Here is a 22,087-nt window from a genome sequence, read left to right as displayed (position 1 = left end):
ATTGTCTGGAAATGTTTAATAGTTTAACATAACCACAATTTTGTTAATTGTTTTAGGATTTGAAGCAAATTACAATGCAACCTCGTCACCATACTCCTCTCCAACGTGTGAGGCCGGGAGGACGGATGGTATTCCTGGGTGCAACTCTTCACATGAAGCCCAGAGTTCAAACAGTGACAGCTTTGATTTTACCTACTCGGAATGTAGCACGCCTAAAGTATCAGCTGTAACACCTCCTCAAGGCACAAGCGACACGATAATTACAGTCCACGGGCATGGATTTAGTAACGAGTCGTGCCACAATAAAGTGACGTTCAGCTCGCACGAGTGCGAGGTAATCTCTTCTAATGACACAGCAATCACTTGTGTACTCAGTACAGCGGAATATCCCATTGCTGGCGAAGCACTTGATGTCAAAGTGAAGGTACTAAACCGAGGCTACGCATTTGTCCGGGCAGACGCAGGTGACACAACTGACTTCGTGTTGAAACCGAGCGTAATTGCCGTGTCACCGAGCAGCGGTTCCCAAGCGGGCGGCACGTTGGTGACAATAACAGGCGACGGTTTTAGTAACGCAATCAGTAACAATGTCGTTCAAATAGGTTCTACTGTGTGCGATGTCGAAAGTTCGTCATTCGACACCATAGTTTGCAGAACACGAGCAAGCGCTGAACAAGCTCAGCAAGTCATTGTAACAGTCAGTGTTAGTGAAAGCGAGTGCGTTGCCTTTGACAGCACGGACTGCAAATACACCTTCGCACTTGACAGGACGCCGGTAGTAACGTTAGTGTCTCCAGCTGATATTGAAAATCCTCAGACGGAATTTCGCTTCCAAGTGTCACGCCTTCCATCCAGTGCTGCAGACGTGACAGTAACAGTGGGAAATGAAGTCTGCCACGTGACAGAGGTCTTGTCGCAATTAGTCAAATGTATGCTGCCGGGAGCCGTCATTGGCAGTCACAAGATTGTGATTCACGTGGCGGGAAAAGGAAACGCCCAGTTTGATTCTGTGTCAGACGTCGTGGATAGTGAGCCTTTAGTCTCCACAGTATCGCCGTCTCAAAGTAGCAAACATGGAGGCTTGATCATTACTATAGAAGGAAATGGTTTCAATCCGACTCCAGGCAAAACTACCGTGACCATCGGAAGCGAGATTTGTGAAATAATCACGATCTCGTATGGGCTGATTGAATGCGTGACACCACCACACCCGTTAAGTAACGCAGTCGTCATACAAGTCACTGTTGATTCTGGTGAAGTTTCACGGCGACGTAGAAATGCTGGTGGTGTATTTCCAACAATCAATATAGCGTACACCCAGGCCGCGACTCCGGTTGTAACGTCAATTTCACCAACAATAGGACAAGGCGGTGAAGTGTTAACCATACACGGAAGCGGTTTAGATCCTACTACACAAGATGAAGTGGAGGTTCAGATTGGAGACGTGTCATGCGCGGTAACCAGCTCGGAGGACGACAATGTGGTGTGTACACTGGCTGCACATGCTGCTGGCTCATACCTTGTTGACGTGGTGGTTCCCGGGAAAGGTAGGGCTACATCTGATGAATTCTTTGAATACAGATTACAAATAGATGGCGTGGATCCCGATCAGAGTGGCTTTGGAGGTGGCCGCGTGCTTATCATTCAAGGTCAGGGCTTTGATGAGTCTGCAGAGTTGACCATTTGTGGCAATGAGTGCACCCATAATTCAGATCACCTCACTACAACTACAGAAATATCTTGTGAAGCACCAAGTCATGCGCCAGGAAACATTGACCAAGTGTGCGATATTGAGATCATCTTGAACGGTTTCAGCGCTACTCTAAGCAACGGCTTTACTTACAAACCCGAAATGACCTCCCAAATAACTTCCGTCACACCATCCCGAGGCGGGACGGGTGGGGGCACAACCCTCACGATACTTGGCACAGGATTTAGTGACACACAGAGCGACAATATCGTTACAATAGACGGCGTTGAATGTAACGTTACTTATGCCAATTCATCGCTGATTACGTGCCAGACTGGTCCACATAACGGGACAATCGAAACTAAAGTGCGAGTGGAAGTTGGAAGCAATGGAAAGGCGATAGATGATGAAGCTGATTTTTTCTACGTGGATGTATGGTCATCTCCGTTTACGTGGGGTGGTAATGATCCTCCTGAGAATGGTATGTATTATTCAATACACAGTTTTCAGCTAGTAATTTTACCCTACACGAATACGTTTATGTCTGTAAATCAATGTTCTGTTTAATTTATCAGTGTTAGATGAACTCTCAGCTCATTATAGCGTTGTCTTTCAAACAGGCTTTGATAATTTACCCTCATTGTTGATGTTCTTTAGAAAACGCAGAATTTGGTCTTTTCACGTCGTTACTGTTTTGCAAAGGGCCAAGACTCGTACACCATTTTGCTAATGGCCAATTCCATCCACGAGACGCGCTTGCAAGGAATCATGGTAGTTGTATTCATCAAAACAAATATCCAGTCCAAGATGATGAATACAACTACCATGATTCCTTGCAAGCGCATCTTACAGAGGGAATTGGCCATTGCCCTCCTCATTTGACCTTTCGTTACTGTTGCCGTCACGGTTTTCGTACGTAAACTCCCTATTGTGAGTCAACGATTACGAGATCCTACCCCCCTCCTCCTCCCCAAAGAAAATTTACACAGTTACGACAGTGCCTTACGAGGTTATTTGTTTTGTAACTCACAGGTACCTTCGTGGTTATAAAGAAAGGACAAACTATATTGCTTGATCAAGACACGCCAGTACTTAAATTACTCCTAATACAGGGAGGACAGCTCATATTTGACAGGAAAGAGCCTTTTCTTCATCTACAAGCAGAAAACATACTTATCACCGACAATGGTGTACTTGAAGTTGGTACCGAAAATGACCCGTTCCCAGGAAAGGCCACGATCACTTTGCACGGCCATGTTCGATCGAGAGAAATTCCAGTGTTTGGAACCAAGACGTTAGCGCTTCGCGAGGGAAGGCTCGATCTTCACGGTTTACACGTGCCCATCACGTGGACGCATCTGAATTCCACGGTAGAAGCGGGTGCAACTCAGCTCCACTTGATGAAACAGGTCACGTGGAAACCAGGTGATCAGATTATTCTGGCACCAACTGGAAAATCACAGCGAGAGTTTGAAGAGCTGACGATAACAGCCGTTCTCAATGATAATTACACGTTACAAGTGTCACCGGCACTAAAGTATAAGCACATCTCCATCGTGCAGACGTTTCAAGGAAATCACGCAGTGGAAACGCGCGCGGAAGTTGGTCTACTCACGCGGAACGTGCGTGTGCGAGGCTCCGTACATTCCGAGTGGACGGAGGCAATTGAAGCTTGCGAGGAAGAATTTGAACCAGGTCAATTCCAAACACAGACCTGCTTTCAAGGAAAATTTGGCGAAGAGATTGGAAGCGATGAATTTGGTGTGCAGATTATGATACATGCCCCTGAAGAAAGTAAAGGCTTGGTAACAGCAAGGTTCGATTACGTGGAGATCTCGCACGCAGGGCAAGCATTCCGTCTTGGTCGCTATCCAATTCATTTTCATCTCAGTGGTGATGTTTATGGCTCGTATGTTCGCGGCTGTGCAATACATCACAGCTTCAATCGAGCCATAACAATGCACGGTATACACAGACTTAATGTAAGCCACAACGTTGTGTTCAACGTCCGCGGAAATGCGTTCTTCATGGAGGACGGCATTGAAACTGGTAACATAGTCGAGTACAACCTGGGGATATTCGTCATCGCTTCGTCGTCGGCGCTGAACGTGGATATAACTCCGGCTACCTTCTGGGTAACAAACGCTAACAACACCGTGCGTCACAACGCCGCTGCAGGGGGCAGCCATTTTGGTTTCTGGTATCAAATGTTCGACCGCCCTGATGGTCCGTCGTTTCGATCCGACTACTGTCCCAGGAATGTATTCATGCTTGAATTTTTCAACAACTCTGCGCATTCGTTCGGCCGCTATGGATTGTGGATATTTCCCGTTTACCACCCCCAGCAGGGAGGGGGATGCGACGATTGTATCGCTGAGCCCGCGGTGTTTGGCTCATTCATCGCCTATAACAATATGCGAGGGGCAGAAGCCGTCAAAGTTGGTGCAGTTCAAATGCACAACTTCAAGATGCTGGATAATGACATTGCTGGTATTGAGTACGTTTTTGCTAACGAAGCAGACGTCCCAAGGGGTGGTCCCAGGATTAAAGACGCACTTATCGTCGGTCACAGCCAAGTGAGCGAGGGATTGGAACTGAAAGTAAGCAGCAACACACTTTGCACGACTTCCGGTATAAGACTGCCACAGTTCTCTAAGCTTGTCGTCGAAAATGTCACCTTCGTGAACTTCGACCGGGAAGGCTGCACCGCTTACAGCACTTGTGCACAATGTGCAGAGTTTAAAAAGAGAGGCGGCTGGACTTCACACACTTTGCGAAACCATTTCGTCAACTCTCCACGCCGGACCGCTTTTAGATGGAGTCACGAGGCAGTCATACTCGATCTCGATGGAAGTCTCACTGGTTATGCAAATGGAAGCGTCGTGCCTGACAATGAGAATCTACCGCCCGAGAAATGTACTCCGTCCGTCCAGGACAGCTACGGGCCTCATAATGGAAGTGTCTGTGATTCTAGTGTGCAATTCACGAGATTTGCCTTGAACAACGCCGCCCCAGTATCCTTGCAGGCCAAATACATTTTGTTGACGAACCAGCACGGAATCGATAAGGTCCCTTTCTGCATCAAGTGCGCGACTCATCCGATGGGTTGGGTGATGCTTTTGATTCGGGGAGAAATATACAACATGACATTCGAAGACACATCCCACATAACTAACATCAGCTACACTGGCAAGTTCTATGATATGAGGGAAGGCGATTATGTCTGGATATCCCACCAATTTATGCAAAAACCAGATCACTTTGCCACTACTGGCGCTTACCAGAACATGACGGAAGTCGTGCCATCCCGTGATGCTCTTCACGGAAACTGGAGTTTTGTTAACGAGACAAAGATGTTTACGTACATCGCGTCTGGCAAGAACGCGACTCTGACAAAAAATAACAATGTTGAGCCACGTTCTGTCGATCTGGACGTTTACCTCTGTTATTATGAAGACTGCATCACCCCGGTGCCACCCCCTCCCCCGCAAGGAAGACCGGAGGTCTACCGTCGCTGGTCCAGTGTTGATGACTGGGAAGGCACTGAGCCCCTGTATGGTGGTTATGGAAGAAGATTACCTGGCAACGGAAGTGACGTCATGATAATGACAGATTGGTACATGGTAGCCGATACTCGGCTGCCATATTTGAACCAGTTGTTTGTGTACGGCACATTGGAGATCGAGGACAGGGATGGTGAGACCATGGTGTTGAATGCTTCAATTGTCTTCGTCAGCGGCGGTTTGATCGTGGGATGGCCGGACGAGCCTTATCTTTCAAACTTCCTATTAAGCCTTCGAGGTGATCATTACAGTGAGGAGCTGCCCTTGCGAGACGTGAACATGGGAAGCAAGGCACTTGGAGTGTTTGGGTTCCTATGGCTGCACGGGAAACCAAAGCAGGTCTATTGGACTCGATTGGCTGTTACCGCCGAAGCTGGAGATTGTTCACTTATACTTGCTGAACCCGTGGATTGGAGATTTGGCGATGAGATTGTGCTTACTTCAACTACAGTTGCGCCTGAACAGACTGAAAAGTTCTTTATAGTAGCCATTTCACAAGACAAACGAAACTTGACACTGAATGCGTGCCTTCAGTACAAACACACCGTACAAACACACACGATTGGCAACTGGTCATACACCATGGCGGCAGAAGTGGGACTGCTGACCAGAAATATCGTTATAGAAGGTGCGGATAATCCCTCTGGAGCCTGGGACCAGTCGTTTGGATGTCGTGTTCTGATTGGTCGAACAGTATCTGGTGGGATAGAGTACAAGGGTAGCGCCAGAATTGAGAATGTGGAGTTTAATCGTTGCGGTCAGGAAGGCTATACGGATGATTACGACCCCAGGTAAGACACGCGCTCAATGACCAACATTTGTCGAGATGAATAATTGTTTCACTTAAACTCAGTACCATGAAATAACTGTCCCCAAAATTATCGAGATGTGTAATTACATTCTTTTAACATCGTGCCAAAGTAAATCGCGGTTTAAGCATGATCCACGGAATAACACTCTTTCTCCTTTAACGTAAAGCGTGGTTTTAGAACCAAATAAATAATGGTGTGTTAAACGTCTTTGTATCATAAATGATGCCATTTTTTTCACTCGTCAGATTCGCCTTAGCTTTCCTCAATACTGGTGTGGTTGAAGGCAACACGTCTTACGTCCGTGGCAGTTCCTTCCACGATTGTTTCAACACTGGTATCGGTGTGTTTGGAACCGACAATCTGACTGTGGAGGACAACGTTGTACACCACACGGTCGGCCCTTCAATTCGAGTTGCCGGAAAATGTAACAGCGTGTTACGAAACTTGGCAGTGTATTCCATTTCTATCCACACCTACGACGGGAGACAAGAGAAGTCCAACATTCACTGGCCTGGAGCCATCGAAGTACACGAAGCATTCGATGTCATTTTGATCAATAATACAGTAGCTGGAAGCGAACGGTTTGGATACAAGCTTGATGGCGAGAAATGCACAGATTACCCTCTGGGAATTTCCACTGGCAATGAAGTCCACGGTGCTTGGCACGGAGTACATTTGCATTACGTGGAGGGTCTTCCAGGATGTGCTATGCTATACGGCTTCCTCATTTGGAAAAATTACGACTACGGCATCTTCACATACTGTGAGTCCAGTGTTGTCGTAGACCATGTTATTGCCGTGGATAACACCGTGGGAATGTTTCCCAATGTGTGGGGGCCACCTGCTAAATCACACAGGACTGCTGACAAATATTTCATTCTGAGACACTCGCTGATCGTTGGCACAAGTCCTAACTACGACTGCGCAGAAGACAGCATTATACCATATGCCAGAGAACCGTACGGAGGAATTGGGGCGAAGACGGCCCCAGGAGGTACACTCAAGTTGAAATGTTCATTTTTATGTAGACCGTGCAATGTAGCTCCAGAAATGTAACCTTGAACATGTGCATTTTTTTAAGAAAGGTTATGAAGACATTTTGCGCCCAAGAGCTAAAAGATAGTTTTACCTTTAAAGTAATAGCGAATTTCTGTTGTAGATTCGTTTTGTTGTTCACCGACTTAAATAGCGACGAAATTACTCCAGAGGTAGAGAAAAAAAACCCGTTTGTGTGCTCTAGTCACGTTCTTGCTTGTGTTAAAACATCAATGCTCGGTTTTGAATACATATTTAAATGTAAAGCAATGGTTCAATATTATTTTCTTTCAAGAGATGGTTTCACGTTCCGGCGCCTGTACAAGCTATATGTTAGCCCCTTCGATTTCATTGCCTATTTAACAATCGGAGCGAGTAGAGGAAAATTTCCCTTTGAAATGTTTGTAGTCAGTCGCGGATACGTGGTGTAGAGGTGATTTCTCTCAACAGAATCCGTTTGTTAGGCATGTATCAAATGGACGTATTCCGGTGATCTTTGATTTCAAGTAGGCCCCAGTTGTTGGAAGGCTGGATAGCGCTGTACACCAGATAAATCGCTCAGTATTCAGTGGATAAAAAACCACTGCTCCAGACAGGCAGATCATTAAAGAACCGTTATTTTAAGTTTGAATAGATCATGCTCTGAATTTCGGCTCGTCTTTTCTGCTATAGTACATTCCTCAATTTTAAAACCGTCCGTAAATTTAAGAGTCTGACTTCAGTTTTGCTGCTAAGGTAGAATCATTTTGCGAAGCTTGGATTATGTTTAGCTAGATATCCCAGGGTAATGCTTTTAGTTTCAAATAACGTGAACTAAAAACTAAATGTTTTACTTCTTTCACCATTTTATTTTGCTTCAACAGGCGGTAAAATTGGTATCACAATTCCGTCGTTCCAATCATCGCCAGCTGGCGGTCCAAAGATGTCGTGGGAAAGCCCGATGAGTTATCCAGCAATAAATGGCTACACGCTCTTTCACGAGGTGACGTTTTCCGGATTTCAGGAAAAATGCGGGAATAAACATCGAGCGATAATGACTAATTCATGGGTGGGAGACATTCTCCATCCAGTGGACGTGCGAGGTTTGTTATAGGCCAGTTCTGGCCCTCTCTTTGTCACGCAACCCTAGGAAGAGAGGCTCCCTCTCTCTCCCTAGCGTTGCGTGACAGAGATAGGGCCAGTACTGGACTAGATTTGTTAAGAATATACCATTTTATTTACACTTTCAATCGGGTTTCATCCTCTCTATCTCTTTTTCGGCTTCTTGCTGGAGATTTTGCGTTTAGGTTTTCTCTTCCCTACTTGACAATAAACGAGGCAGAGTAATTGACTGACTGACACTAACTGATTCATCTCGTTGTAGGCCTGCATTTCGATTCCGTCGACCAAGTATCCAGACTGCTTTTTCAGCAACCGACGACTCAGTGGATAAACCCGTCAGATTGTGTTGACATGGACTGTGACGCAAGAAGACAGCAGCTCATCCGGGACCTTGATGGCTCATTTACAGGCTCTGTGGGGGGAACAGTCATCTCCAAGGCCGAGTACCAGTGGGATGGAAACAAACGATACGGACTGGGTACGATATGCTGCTTAAATATTACGATGAGGGACGATTTACAATTAGACGGGAAAACTTTGTCGTTTCGTGTCCTCCAAAACTCGCATAAAATTGTTAGCATACAACATTGCTTGAGTTTAAAGTTTGCAGGATTTAGTTGATTTTCAATAACTTACGACATTTTTCGTGTCGTGCGCGCTTGTAGCAAGCAAGTTGTAGGCTTGACTTATACATAAAAGAAAAACTTGTGTCATGCAAAAATCGCATAAAATTTTTAACATACAACATTGCCTAAGGTTACAATTTCCGCAGGGTTCAGTCATGTCTCAAAAACTTACGACATTTTTCGTGTTCTGCGGGATAGTAACAAGCGAGTTGTAGGGTTGACTTACACGAAAAAGAAAACATCGCGTCGGAGACTGCGGACTGCGGCGTAGAGTTGCGTGGCATGCAGCAACGTTTAAGTCGGGTCTAAGATAGACTTTCTGTAAATTTATATTTTTATTCTGCAATGCCCTCATCACCTTGAACTTTAATTTTCAAATTCTTATCTGACGCTTAAGTATCCTTTATTCCTTATGTGGTCTAGGCGACTATCGTATCCCCAAACCTGCTACAACTGCCGTGGATGGTACCCGACTCAACATATCTGTTGTCGCTCCTAATAAGGGCATCGTTCGTGGAACACCTGATCAAAGCCATTGCTCATGGGATGCTGACTGGAACGCGTACCAATGTAGCTCAATAGATTACAGAATGTTAGTTATCGAGAGTCTGGATGATGACACCGAAACACGGCGATTGTCTCCGGTGGCGCTGATCGCAGATGGTTACGTCAACCTGCTGAACGGCCCTCAGGATCACGGCTGGTGTTTGGGTTACACTTGTCAAGAACGCATTTCGACGTTTTACGGAATCGTGGCGACTGCAACGAATTATTCCCTGTATTTCACGAGCAACGAGCCACAGAAACTAAGGTTGCACTTGTTAAACAGCGACCCCACAGATTCGATTCGTGTTGGAATCTTCTACCAAAGACCACAGAGGCAAGATGTGTATAAAAACGGTAAGCTTTATCGTCCTTAGTATTTATCCGAGATTTTCTTAGGTAAAGTCTGCATACGGGCAAAGTAGCCCATCAGGCCGGAGGTTATCCCGGTTTCTGTAGCATGAAGCTTCTAGGAGTATTTCTACTCCCCCTTGGATGGGATGCTAATCCATCGCAAGGTTACCCTCAGCAATAAGTTCGCGGTACCCATTTATACACCTGGGTGGAGAAGAAGCACAGTGAGAGTACAGTGTCTTGACCAAGAACACAACACGCAATGTCCCCGGCCAGGACTCGAACCCGGACCGCTCGAGTGCACTAACGATGAGGCCAATGCGCCGCTCGGGATTTTCTTAGGCATACGCAGAAAAACCAACAGAAATGTCACAAAATTTCAAGTAATGTTCTCTTTATAGCAGTCTATAAAAATCAAATAACCAATGCACTAACATCAATTCTTGACTTTCAGACATATTCATCTTTCCAACAAATGCGGAATTCCAGGGATCAGACTTCACTTTACTTCCCATACCTCCGGGCGCACCCGACGACTACTTTGAGCCACCGCTGTCCAGTAGTGGCGGTGTCAATTATTTTGATCGCGAGCGAGCCACCTTGTTTGTCGTACTGCGCGGTTCAGACCCTGTGGAAATACGAGTAGTGCCCGTTATCCAGGTAATTAGTCGTTTACAGACACCTCCGAGTAAAATAAGTGCAGTTTTTAAACAAGTGTAAAGAAATAATCAGTTTTGCGCCACTACGCCACACGATTAGCGTAAAAAACTCGCGCCAATTTTTCGTTCAATCAGGACTCAAACACAAAACCAATCGCAACTCGCTGGCACAAGTTTTCCCGCGCTTTACGTCAGCTAAATGTATTTATTACGAGTTTTGATTGGTTCATTGGATTACCTGCGTCCTTTAGCATTAGCTAGAGTGATTACTTTGGTTTGGTTTAACGACACTCAATTGAAAACCGCTCTGTACTAAATTAACCATAAATAAAATAAATAAATAAACCTGTGATTAGACCTGAAAAGTTAAAACATAAGTCTTAAAACCGTATTAGCCGTGTAACAACATCATTATGTCCCTTGCAGGTACAACTTGGTATGAGAGCGGTCTCCATCGATGATTTCTTCACAAAGAACCTGGTCAATAATCTGGCTGACCTGCTCGGTATTGATAAGTCGCTTATCAGAGTAGTAGATATTGTCAGCGAGAATAGTAGACGAAGGCGACGCTCATCTGACGATGTGGCGATTATCCAAATTGAGATTGCTGATCCTCCTCTAGCTGCAAACGGCTCTTCATCTTCCAACTACACAGGTATGGAAGTGGGATTTCTCTTTTGTTTTACGCTGGTCGCGGTTATTGTGTCATGATCTTGCACAAGACACTTACTCTAACAGAGTCTCTCACAACACGAGAATATTAAAGGTGTTGTCATTATTTCGAAATGTTTTTCATCAAAGAACTCAAACGAACACTGAACAAACGGTGTGATTCAATTCGCGCTAAATTATTTGTTTAGATCAGTTCTTTAATCTCATTGGTATTGTTTTATTGTTTCATTGTCTCATTATTTTAGGTCCCTTTTTAACTTCGTAAATATTTTTTCACTTATTTTACATATTTCATTGCATTCCACCGTTTGTGAAATTTTAACTATTTTTTACTGTTAAAAACACATTTATGCTACTTTTGTAATTTTCACTCGCCCTTGAAACGGCTTCAGAGAGGTCGAAACGCCATGACTTTTTTTCGTTAGTTCTTGTTACAAAATACTGAAAAATTCCTGTAGTAACCCGCACAAATACAGCGGGGTGAAAGGGGGGGTGGAATTTGTGATGGAGTTGCACCTAGTCTAGGAGGGTGTGGCAATACTCGGCGACGGTTTGTGCCACAGATACTGTACTATAGTTAATCACCTGGCTTTTTGACTTTTAGGTTCCGAAAAGAACTAACTTATTTTCCTGTGTGTGGTATCAATATACCTACCGCGTTATGCGTTATCTTTTGTTGACTGCAGGTGTCAACGAAACAACATCATTTGACGAGCTTAGCGAAATTGCTGATACATTTGTAGAGAAGGTACAGACGGGAGCTGTCGCTCAGACAGCCGGGGTAGAAATCTTATCACTTCAAATGTCGGACCCAATTCCTCCTCCGGTTGATCCAACCGGTGGCGTCAGAGCAACTAACGAGACTGGTAAGTAATGCCTCGAATAGTTTTCTTCTCGACGATCAGAAAACTCAATATTAAAGTATTAAAACCTCCCATATAGGGACACTCCCTCAATCATGATTTTGCGTTTTTTTTCTGTCTTCTTGCAGTTCAGCCTAACGTAACGGACAACTCTACAAGTCGGTATGACGAGGTTCAGGCCGAGCAGGAGGCTAACGCACCCAGTAATGTGTTCAACTTCCTTATTCCCGCCAGACTGGAGTTAGTGACTGAGCCAAGCGGAGCTAACGAGACCGTACCCTTCACGTCACAGCCAAGGCTTAAACTGATTGACATTGATGGCACTCTGGTGACAACCCTGGGACACGGTTCCCTTACCAACTGGACTGTCACGGCAGTCATCAAGAACGGGTCTGGAGACTCACTTGCGTTACTAGAAGGCAGCGTGAATGTCACGTTAGAGAACGGCTGGGCGAATTTTACCGATCTGAGCATCACGCACAATGCAACTGATTACGAGTTGCTCTTTTACGTTAGCAAACCATTAGCGTCCCATTTTAACGCTACTTCTCAGCCATTTGAAGTCAAAGAAAGGATTATGTACTTCACAGTAACCGATCAACCCAACGACGCGAATGAAACTGTTAGCTTCGGACAACAGCCGAGGATTGAAGTTCGAGATGCCGCTAACGGTGAAATTGTTAACAACACGGGCTGGAAAGGACGCCGGTGGCTTTTTACAGCATCTCTTGCCAATCCAGCGGAAAACGATGGACACCTTAACGGAACTACCCAAGTAGAGTTTGTCAGAGGAGTCGCTCAGTTTACAAACCTCAGCGTAGACATATCCGGTGAGAACTATGTCCTTGCATTGGAGGCAATGACTGATCCGCCTTCAAGGTACGTCTTCAGTGGTAACTCGTCCGCATTTAATGTTTCCGAAAGAGTGCTTTATCTAAAACTGGTTCAACAACCGGGTGATTGCAATGACACGGTGGTCTGTGGCAGCCAGCCGATAGTGGAAATAAGGAATGCCTTCCCAGATTCTTTAGTCGATAACATCGGTTGGAGAGGTAGATCCTGGTTTATAAACGCTACCATGGTCGGTGGAAGTAATTCTGTAGTAAACGGCACCACTTTGTTTGCAGTACAAACCTCGGGGCGTGTAGAATTTCAAGACTTGAATTTCTATGACGTGGCTCAAGGGCATCAGATGGAATTTATTGTCATCACAGAACCTTCCTCTTCCTACTCAAGTTTGTCCGTGACATCCGAGACATTCAATGTAACTGCGCGACAGTTCTACCTCGAAGTCATAACACAACCAGACAGAGCCAACCAGTCGGAAATCTTCGGAGTACCTCCAGTAGTGGAGGTACGAGACTTGGGAACGCGCATGCGTGGACACCCTCTCAAAGGTGATTGGTCAATTGCCTCTTCACTGAAACCTTCAGCTTTAAATGGAACCTTGAGTGGAGTGCTGAACGAGACGGTTGAAGACGAGAGAGTGGAGTTTACAAACTTGTCAATATCTTACTACGGTGTTGGTTATCAACTCGTCTTCGAGTCTAACTATGGTCACGTGGTATGTAGCTCTGTAATTGTAAGGACACATAACAATCAAGTTAGTTACTCAAAAATAGGCTTCTCGGTAACTCGAAAATATGTTCGTAATAACAAGTTAGGATTATGAAAACAGTATCAGCGGTTGTATTTACAACATCCGAAATAATATATTAGTTCGGTAGATTGGACTGAAACGAAATTCAATTTCATCACCTGGAAAAATGATATTACAGCGCCAAGGTAGTTGTTGTCCGTTGTGATTATTTTAAGGGGAAAATTTTTTAGCTTTTGTTGATGTTTAGATGATGATCTCCCTTTTAAGATGACACGTCTTATCCCCATCTGGAACAAAATACTCTCTGATATATTCGTCTATCCGGTTTTATAGTGTAATACTGGGATGCAAAGCAGAAAGATTGTACCACATCAGAGTTGCATTATTACTAAACTGAATCTCTGCTCCTTACTTTGTGCCCGTTTGGTTTTATAGGTTCACTCGCAACCTTTTGAAGTTCGATACGTCAACGACTACTCGCCTGTGTTTGACCCTTCTAATGGCTTGTACAACGCGACCATCTCAGAGGACGCTCCTGTTGGCCAATCCGTTGCCACAGTGATGGCAACTGACAATGATTCTGGTTCTCAAGGTGATGTTTCATACTCCATCGTGACCGGGAACACTGGGAACAAGTTCTATATCAACGCGTCATCGGGTGAGATAACAACGGCTGGAGAGCTTGACCGTGAAACCACTGCCGTGTTCACGTTGACCGTACGCGCGTTCGACGGCGCGGTTCCAGAAAAAGTGCGTTTTACAGACGGGGAGGTTGAAGTTACCATTTCCGATATCAACGACAATGCTCCTTCATTTAACACTCCTTCAATTGTCGCTACCGTTGCAGAGGATGCTGCTATTGGAGACGTCATCATAACGCTTCAAGCTAATGACCCGGATGAGGGCTTGAATAGTGAACTTCGTTATTCCATAAAGAGCGGGAATGACGCAGGACTATTTACTATCAACAACTCGACAGGGGAGGTGAAAGTAAACGCTTCGTACGATCTTGATCAAGAACCAAGAGCCGACTTCGACCATTCTTTAGTCATCTTTGTTGAAGACCTTGGGGTCCCACAGAGCCTTAACACAAGTGTAACGCTCAACATTAGCATTACAGCAGTTAATGAGTTTACTCCGCAGCTTCAGCATGACTCTTCGTTTAACTTCAGCTTTGCTGAAAACGCCGCAGTTGGCGACGGAGTGCTGGTAGTTCAAGTCAATGCTACAGACCAGGATTATGGGGAGCAGGGACGGGTGTCGTTTGTCATTAGTTCAGGTGCGTGTCAATCAAGCACTACCATAGACTTGGTTATAACCTGGTGATATCAATATCAGTTAATTGTATACGGACTAGATGTTAAATATTACAGCGATAGTGACTTAGATTATTACCCACTCACGTTAATCGAACGCTGTTTTAGATTTACAGACAGCTGTGTTATATTAAATCAGCTTACAATTATAATCGAACTACCGTCAGTTTCAATCTTAAAATCTCATGTGGTTCAAGCTTAAAAGGTTATTAGTGCCGGAATTTCCTAGCAGCAGCAGACTGTTTGTTAGAAAGACTGCTTTAAGCTATAGCAAGCGTTCGAACAATGTTCATTGGCTATAAACAGCTGCAACTCCGTATCTTCAGGCTCTGCTTAAAGCGGATCAACGATATTTCAGCTACAGTTTGCCATGCGTTTACACTGGTATATTCTCTCGTCTTCAAGTAAGAGTTGATCAAGATGTTGTAAACTGCTTAAACAACCGGTAAACTGAAACATTACTTTTTGTGTGTTTACAGGTAACGATGAAGGCATGTTTGCCATCAACGCGTCCACCGGAGAACTGAGACTCATGTCCTCGCTCGACTACGAAAACTGCTCATCCTACACCCTAGTGATTCACGCTCGTGATAGCGATGACACGGGAAACGTGAAGTTCGCGATATTCACCGTGTACGTGTCTGTTCTGGACTTGAATGATAACGCGCCTACATTCTCTGAACCTCTTTACGAAGTGGATATTGACGAGGACGCAGCGTTTGGGTCCATTGTGTTCACGTTCTTTGCTCCAGATCCCGACGATGGTTTGAATGGACTCGTTTCATATTCAATAATTTCCAGTAATTACAGCAGTGAGTTTTGGAGTCTAAACTCATCTACCGGGGAACTCACAATTAACGGTAAGAAAAAGGGATAATAATAATAATAATATTAATAATAATAATAATAATAATAATAATAATTTCCTGTAATATATCAAACACGAAAGACCGTTTCTGACCACATTTTCAAACACCGAGAAGAGAGTCGAAAATACGACGCGTAGCGGAGTATTTTTGACGAATTTCGAGATCAGATATCCAAACACCTTTACGGTCATGATTTCCTTTGTTTAAGCTTGATGAATTATGAAAGAGTTTCAGAGGCTTCAGGCAGCATTATCTTATCACGTCAATTATCCTCGAGATAAGGCTAATGAACTTCATTTTTCCCTGTCTACGTGGGAGGCGCGGTGGCCTCATGGTTAGTGCGCTCGATTCCGGGGCGAGTTGTCCGGGTTCGAGCCCTGGCCGGGGACATTGTGTTGTGTCCTTGGGCAAGACACTCACAGTGTCTCTATCCACCCAGGTGTATAAATGGGTACCGGCGAATTTAATGGTGGGGCTAACCCTGCGATAGACTAGCATCCCATACAGGGGGGAGTAGAAATACTCCCGGTCACTTCATGCTACTGAAACCGGGATAAGCTCCGGCCTGATGAGCCACTTGACTCGTATCCAAACTTTACCTACGACTACGATTGAATTGCTTTTGCGTACCTAATAAAAAGATGCGTTTTTCAACTCCGTCATTTGTTCATCATTACCAGAGTTGATAGGTGGCGGTGAAACAATAACGAGAAGGACTCTCTGTGTAATTTATTCAACCTTAGAATCGATTCTAAACACATAACTTTGCTTTTGTTCGCCAGCCTCCCTCGACATGGACACAAGAGAGCTATCCACATGGACACATATGTTAACAGTGATGGCACAGGATGCTGGGAGTCCCTTGCTGCACTCGAACACGACACTCGTTATACACGTGATTTCTAAGAACGAGTTCGCGCCAAGTTTTGCTTCCTCGGCCGTATCAGTCACAGTCAGTGAAGACATTGCTGTTGGAAGCTTTATTTACCAGGCACGCGCTACAGATGCCGACTTCGGTTCAGACGGTGAAATAAGATACAGTATCACCGCCGGAAACGACGACCTGAGATTCTTCATAGACGCTGTGTCAGGGAACATCACCACGGATGCCTCCTTGGATCGAGAGACGCAGCCAACCTATAGCCTAGAAATCACAGCTAAAGATCGTGCGACAGGCAACCGTAAGTCCGGCACCACCACTGTCCTCCTCAGCTTGATGGATGTAAACGACAATGCTCCGAGCTTTGCTAAGAGCTTTTACTCTCAGCTCGTGGACGAAGACATTACCATTGGCGATGAAGTGATCACTGTAACAGCGACAGATCCTGATTTTGAATCCAATGGGGAACTTGTGTATTCCATAGCAAGCGGCAATGAACGGGGTCTTTTCAGCATCGAATCTAACCAAGGTATCATACGCGCCGCCAAGAGCCTGGATCTGGAGACGCAAAACCATACCGCTGACCGTTCGTACCAATTGATCATATTTGTAAAGGACAAGGGATCGCCAGTAGAGCTCAACAATTCAGTGCCCTTGGCTATCACAGTACAGAGTGTCAACGAATTTACTCCAGCCCTGCAGCATGCTGATAACCAAGTCGTAGAATTGAGTGAGAACACCAGTATATCGACAGTGATATTTGACGTCAATGCTACCGACGATGATTACGGAGGTGATGGCGTTCTGACGTACTCCATTACAAACGGCAACAGCCTGGGAACGTTTGCCATCGACCACGTCACAGGTAGGTAGTAATAAACAAGGTAAAATAGGCAAATAGTCAGCAATTCCGTCATATGCAGCTTCACTGAAGATTGTAAAATTGGGGAAATCACTTTTATTATCCAAGCGACAAGCACCGCCAGCATCGCAGTTAATTCAAATTTTATAACGTCAGCATGACGTAATAGGGAAACGTCCTATTGCTTAGCGGCATCTCTGCCGAGATTGCCGGTTCATTGTCGTGTCTGAAAGAGGCACTTTTACCGTCATGCTTAACCCAGCTGTCATCTGAAAATTTATTGCTCATGATTTTGCCCTGTAATTTGAAAAGTTAGAGGTTACAAGATAATTTACCTTAAAAGCGAGCTAACCTCTTCACTAATCTTAGCATTTTGCATTTTTCAAGATTTTATCCATAATACCGAGGACTTGTGTCCACAATCAATGTGTCTTGAGCTTGATCTATACTCAATGAAAGTTTTTCAAACTGGTCAAATAACGTAAGATTTGGGAAGCGAAATTCGGCTTTGCTTTCGGGTGCAAAACTTTTATTAATGGACCAGACTTCTGGAATGCCGAGTGCATTGTTAATAAAAAATATGATTGCCACAATTGTTTCATTACAATCTTTACCAGGTGTCATCACGTTGGCAAAGGCGTTGGATTTTGAAACAATTAATCAGCACAACTTGGAAGTTACAGTTACCGATAACAGCCCGGTCAGTAGCAACAGAAAAACAATTACTACAAACCTCGAGATACAGGTACTTAACATAGACGACAGTGGAATGTACACCGCCAAGGCACGTTTGATCCAATCATTCATTGCCTCGCCAATCAATCCAGCAGGTCTGGCTGGCATCGCAGATAGGTCTACATTGGAGATAATCCTGGTGTACGAGAATGGAACTGAAGTAGATATCACCATGAAGGGAAACCGTTACACACTGGATGATTTGTCGAAGTCCAATAACCTCTTCAGTGCTGTCAATAATGGCGTACCTTACGTCATAGCAAACAACGCGGGTTTGGCTGGAATTGGCAAACTCCTTGTTCACGTCACGAACGTCAACTCGGTCGAGGTGAATGTAACTGTGGTGGGCAGCAGCAACCTGGCCGTCAAAGCTGTTCCATATTCTGATATTCCCGACGATTCAGAGGTTATTGAGCTCAAACAAATTATCCCGGGACACTATCAGCGAATTTTACTCAAAGTTCTTCTTGGTTTGACAAATGGGCAAACCGTGGACGTTTCCACTTCGGCTAACACTTCGTTTGCTTTAACAAATGCTCAGCTAGTTGGAGGCACTTTTGAATTTGGACCCGCTCCGCGTAATCTCTTCTCCATCGAAGGAAGCGGCTTGAGCGGAATAGTATCATTGCAGGCAGAGTTTGCTCGTAGTCTTTCAGCAAGTGTTGATCTAACATTGTCTTCAACAGTCCTAAATACAGTTGCGATTATTCGGTTTGGCTTGGAGGGTGTCAACACGACACTGAGCGGTATTACGGGAACAACTGCATCCCCGTTTGCCGAGGTGGAAATGGAGGATGGATCCACCCATCTTATCAACAACTTCACCCGATACGGTGGTTTGGTTGGGTTCACCTCAAGCGACCCTGCTACCGCAAAAATCCATCCGTCCTCTGGTGTAGTGACTCTGGTCGCAGACAGCAGCAGTCGTGTAACCATAACAGCCACGCTTGTTGGGAACTCAAGCGTAACAAAAGACTTTGCAGTTTACTGCAACCTGGAGCCAAACGTTGGCGAAATTGATGTTGGAGCCAAAGAAGGAGCAGCTATTCCGTCACTAAGTGAAGGGGATACTTGGAAAATGCCGATCAGAGTAAACCCTGGCACTGTTGGAATCTTGGCAGTACATGTAGAGATTCAGTTCAGCACGAACGATTTGAGTCTAGATACAGTCACTACAGACCTCCCATACACAGTGCTTGGCAGTTCAATCAATATCTTCGGACCGCTGATAGAATCTAAGGCCCTGTCAGAAAATGTAGGAGAAGTTGCCTTTACATCTAAGAGAAGCGGTATTCCTCAAGTCGATGTTGCATTTTTCAGGACAGTAAATAAAGAGCTGTCACCGATACCACCTACAAACGTAGCTTCCCCTTGTCCTGATACGCATCTGGGTGATATCAACTTAGACTGCGCGTTTGACATTATAGACGTCGCTTTCATTAGTGGTTACATCTCTGCATCTTCGAAATCCCAATTCACTGAAGAGATGAAAGCGCGGATGGATGTTACCTGGAACGAGGCCATCGAGAATAACGACGCCATCTTCTTGTCCCTTATTTATCTGGAAAAGGCAAGGTTTGTGACAGAGCTTAATTACCATATTCCAAAATCAACGGATCGTTGCAGCTTAGAATTCGCTGTGAAACTGGCGAACAAAGATGGATCAGCGGTCTCGTCTCCGCAAACCGAGGTTTACTTTCTGTTTTCAAACCCTGGGCCACGCTTTGCTGCTCAATTTGAACAGACAAGTTTTACAGCAGGCACGAAATTAACCGTGGACGGGGCTTTATACGTAGATGGTCTGATCAAAGCTAGTTACGAAGGCGGAAAATACGTTATTGCAGCCACGGAATCGGAGCTGGAATATATTGATGTGGACGTTTCCATCCTGCAAGAGTTGCCTTTTGATGGAATGAAACATGTCGTTTCAATGTTTCTCACTTCCAATCTCGTGTCTAATGTATCTGTTACTACCTGGGTTAAAAATCAGCCAAGCTTCATACCACAGCGCAAACTGCTAATCTCTGAGTCCACCGCAGAATGCAATGATCCACTTGTTATATTCCCTGTGGAAATAACTTTCCAAGGCGACTATGACGAGCTTGTCAAAGGGAGAGAAGCGCAATTTCAAAGTCAGTGTGAGATCAAGCTATCAGAGATGTACCCCGAGGCGACAGTAAGCGACTGTGTAGTAAGAAAAGGCAGTATTGTGGCTTCATTCAACATGACTGTGCCTGAATCGAAGCGGGAGGCCACGGTTGATAAATTATGGGAGGATGTGAAAGAAGGGCTGAAGTTCGAGTTTAATGGAGAAACGCTAACAACATTACCAATCATGAAAGTCGATGGTGAAACAAAGAAAGTCGAACCTGTGCCAGAAGATGAAGACCGCATGCCAGTTTACATCATCGCTGTTGCTTGTGTGGGTGCGTTTGTCGTTATTTTAATTTTTGTTATCGCATTGTACTGCGTGTGCCGGAAAAACAGAGAAGCCAAAATTAACCCAACACCGCCAGAAACCCCAGATGTTTACAGCGACAACGAGAAAGGAAAAGAACTTCCAAGCGCAGACGCCAAGTATACTACGATGAGCAAGAGTGAAGCCTGGTCCGTTCAGAGTTCTACTGGCTCGCAAAGAAGTCTAAGCCAATTAAGGTATGCAACTCCGTTGGCGTTTACAGAAATCGTGGAACCAGCATTTGAAGAGAGAGAGGAACAGCTACCGGCGTTTGAGGTAACACTGCGTTTTAATTATGCCAAGTTAAATTAGGATACACTCTGGTGACTTGGTAGAGCAAATGTCGCAGCTGTTAAAATTTTTAGGTGGTTTTCTCTAAGTGTCGAAAGTAATCGGCATTTGCTCTGGCTTTGCATTATCACGCAAAGCGATTGGCTTAAAAAGAACTCGCGCCACTTTGTTATCCAATTACAAGTAAAACCAAAACCAATTGTGGCTCACTTGTACACGTTTTCTCGCGCTTTTTGTCGGCTACATGTATTTGCTTTACGTTTTAATTAGTTCAGCGGGTAGTCTGTGTCCTTTGTGATTTGGTTTTAGGTCTACAACATTCAGTAGAAAACAGCACTGCCCTTTTTTACCATTTTGATTACCTGCAGATCGCATATCAGCATTGTTAATAAGCACTTCAGTATTAGGAGATTTTCCGCGCAATTCCGCAGGATAACAAAAAGTTCCAAGTCAATTAATTTGACGAGCAGACATTTCGGGACCCCTTTTGCCCGTGTGTTTTTTCGCTGGACGCAGTGGCTGCTACATTCATTTCCAGTTTTCAGTTTGACGACTGTTGCCATCAAACTTGTTTTTCAATAGCTAGCTACAACTTTTCTGACGTTCTATTAACAGAATCAAGAGCGTTCGAAGAGAGACTCAGTTGATCTACCGAAGCCGGTCCTTGCATTTCCCGTCACGTCATCCAAACGGACCACACCGAATCCCTCGGCGAACACGAGCAGAAATCAGACACCAGTCGCCAGTTCTTCCGGCAGTTTACAACCGAGTGATCCTGGCGACGACTCGCCGACCCGTTTGGGCACTCCTAAAGTTGTTATTTCAGCGGCTGGCTCTCAAACTCGTCTCCAGTCCGCAGCCGAATCATCTGAGGGCACTGAAATGTTGGGAGATGGATTTGATGATTATGATGAAGTCGCGAGTCTAAGAGAAGAAGCTGTGTTGCGTCGAAGGGCGTCATCTTTTGACGCTGATCAGATGCAAAACATGCCTGGCGTTTTGCTGTTCACAGGTACTTCCCTTTGAGACGAATGATTCTACCACATGCCAAGAAGTTAAAGCTATTCCTTAAACAGAAAAAAGCAGTCTAGTCGTAATTTTATCTTATCCGAGAAGCGTAATCGTTCCTAAATCAAACATCCAAGAGGTAAAATTACA

General features: G+C 44.8%; 1 protein-coding gene across 1 annotated transcript in view; it reads left to right on the top strand.

Moving 5' to 3' along the window:
* Positions 1 to 22,087, top strand: part of LOC110051593 (fibrocystin-L-like) — a 46,907-nt gene that overhangs the window by 21,973 nt on the left and 2,847 nt on the right. The window contains exons 25-39 of the mRNA XM_089288658.1: positions 57 to 2,171; positions 2,723 to 6,044; positions 6,311 to 7,059; positions 7,964 to 8,182; positions 8,464 to 8,679; positions 9,251 to 9,727; positions 10,179 to 10,384; positions 10,810 to 11,038; positions 11,742 to 11,921; positions 12,047 to 13,482; positions 13,954 to 14,797; positions 15,314 to 15,694; positions 16,486 to 17,448; positions 18,063 to 20,914; positions 21,545 to 21,941. Coding sequence (XP_089144784.1) covers positions 57 to 2,171; positions 2,723 to 6,044; positions 6,311 to 7,059; positions 7,964 to 8,182; positions 8,464 to 8,679; positions 9,251 to 9,727; positions 10,179 to 10,384; positions 10,810 to 11,038; positions 11,742 to 11,921; positions 12,047 to 13,482; positions 13,954 to 14,797; positions 15,314 to 15,694; positions 16,486 to 17,448; positions 18,063 to 20,914; positions 21,545 to 21,941 — 14,586 coding nt within the window. The remainder of the gene's footprint in view (positions 1 to 56; positions 2,172 to 2,722; positions 6,045 to 6,310; positions 7,060 to 7,963; positions 8,183 to 8,463; positions 8,680 to 9,250; positions 9,728 to 10,178; positions 10,385 to 10,809; positions 11,039 to 11,741; positions 11,922 to 12,046; positions 13,483 to 13,953; positions 14,798 to 15,313; positions 15,695 to 16,485; positions 17,449 to 18,062; positions 20,915 to 21,544; positions 21,942 to 22,087) is intronic.

The sequence above is a fragment of the Orbicella faveolata genome, unplaced genomic scaffold, assembly GCF_042242905.1.
Source record: "Orbicella faveolata isolate gen_17 unplaced genomic scaffold, um_ofav_v1 contig_2, whole genome shotgun sequence".
Lineage (NCBI taxonomy): Eukaryota > Metazoa > Cnidaria > Anthozoa > Scleractinia > Merulinidae > Orbicella > Orbicella faveolata.
The sequence above is the reverse complement of the archived record's forward strand: the minus strand, read 5'-3'. Positions and strand labels throughout refer to the sequence as shown.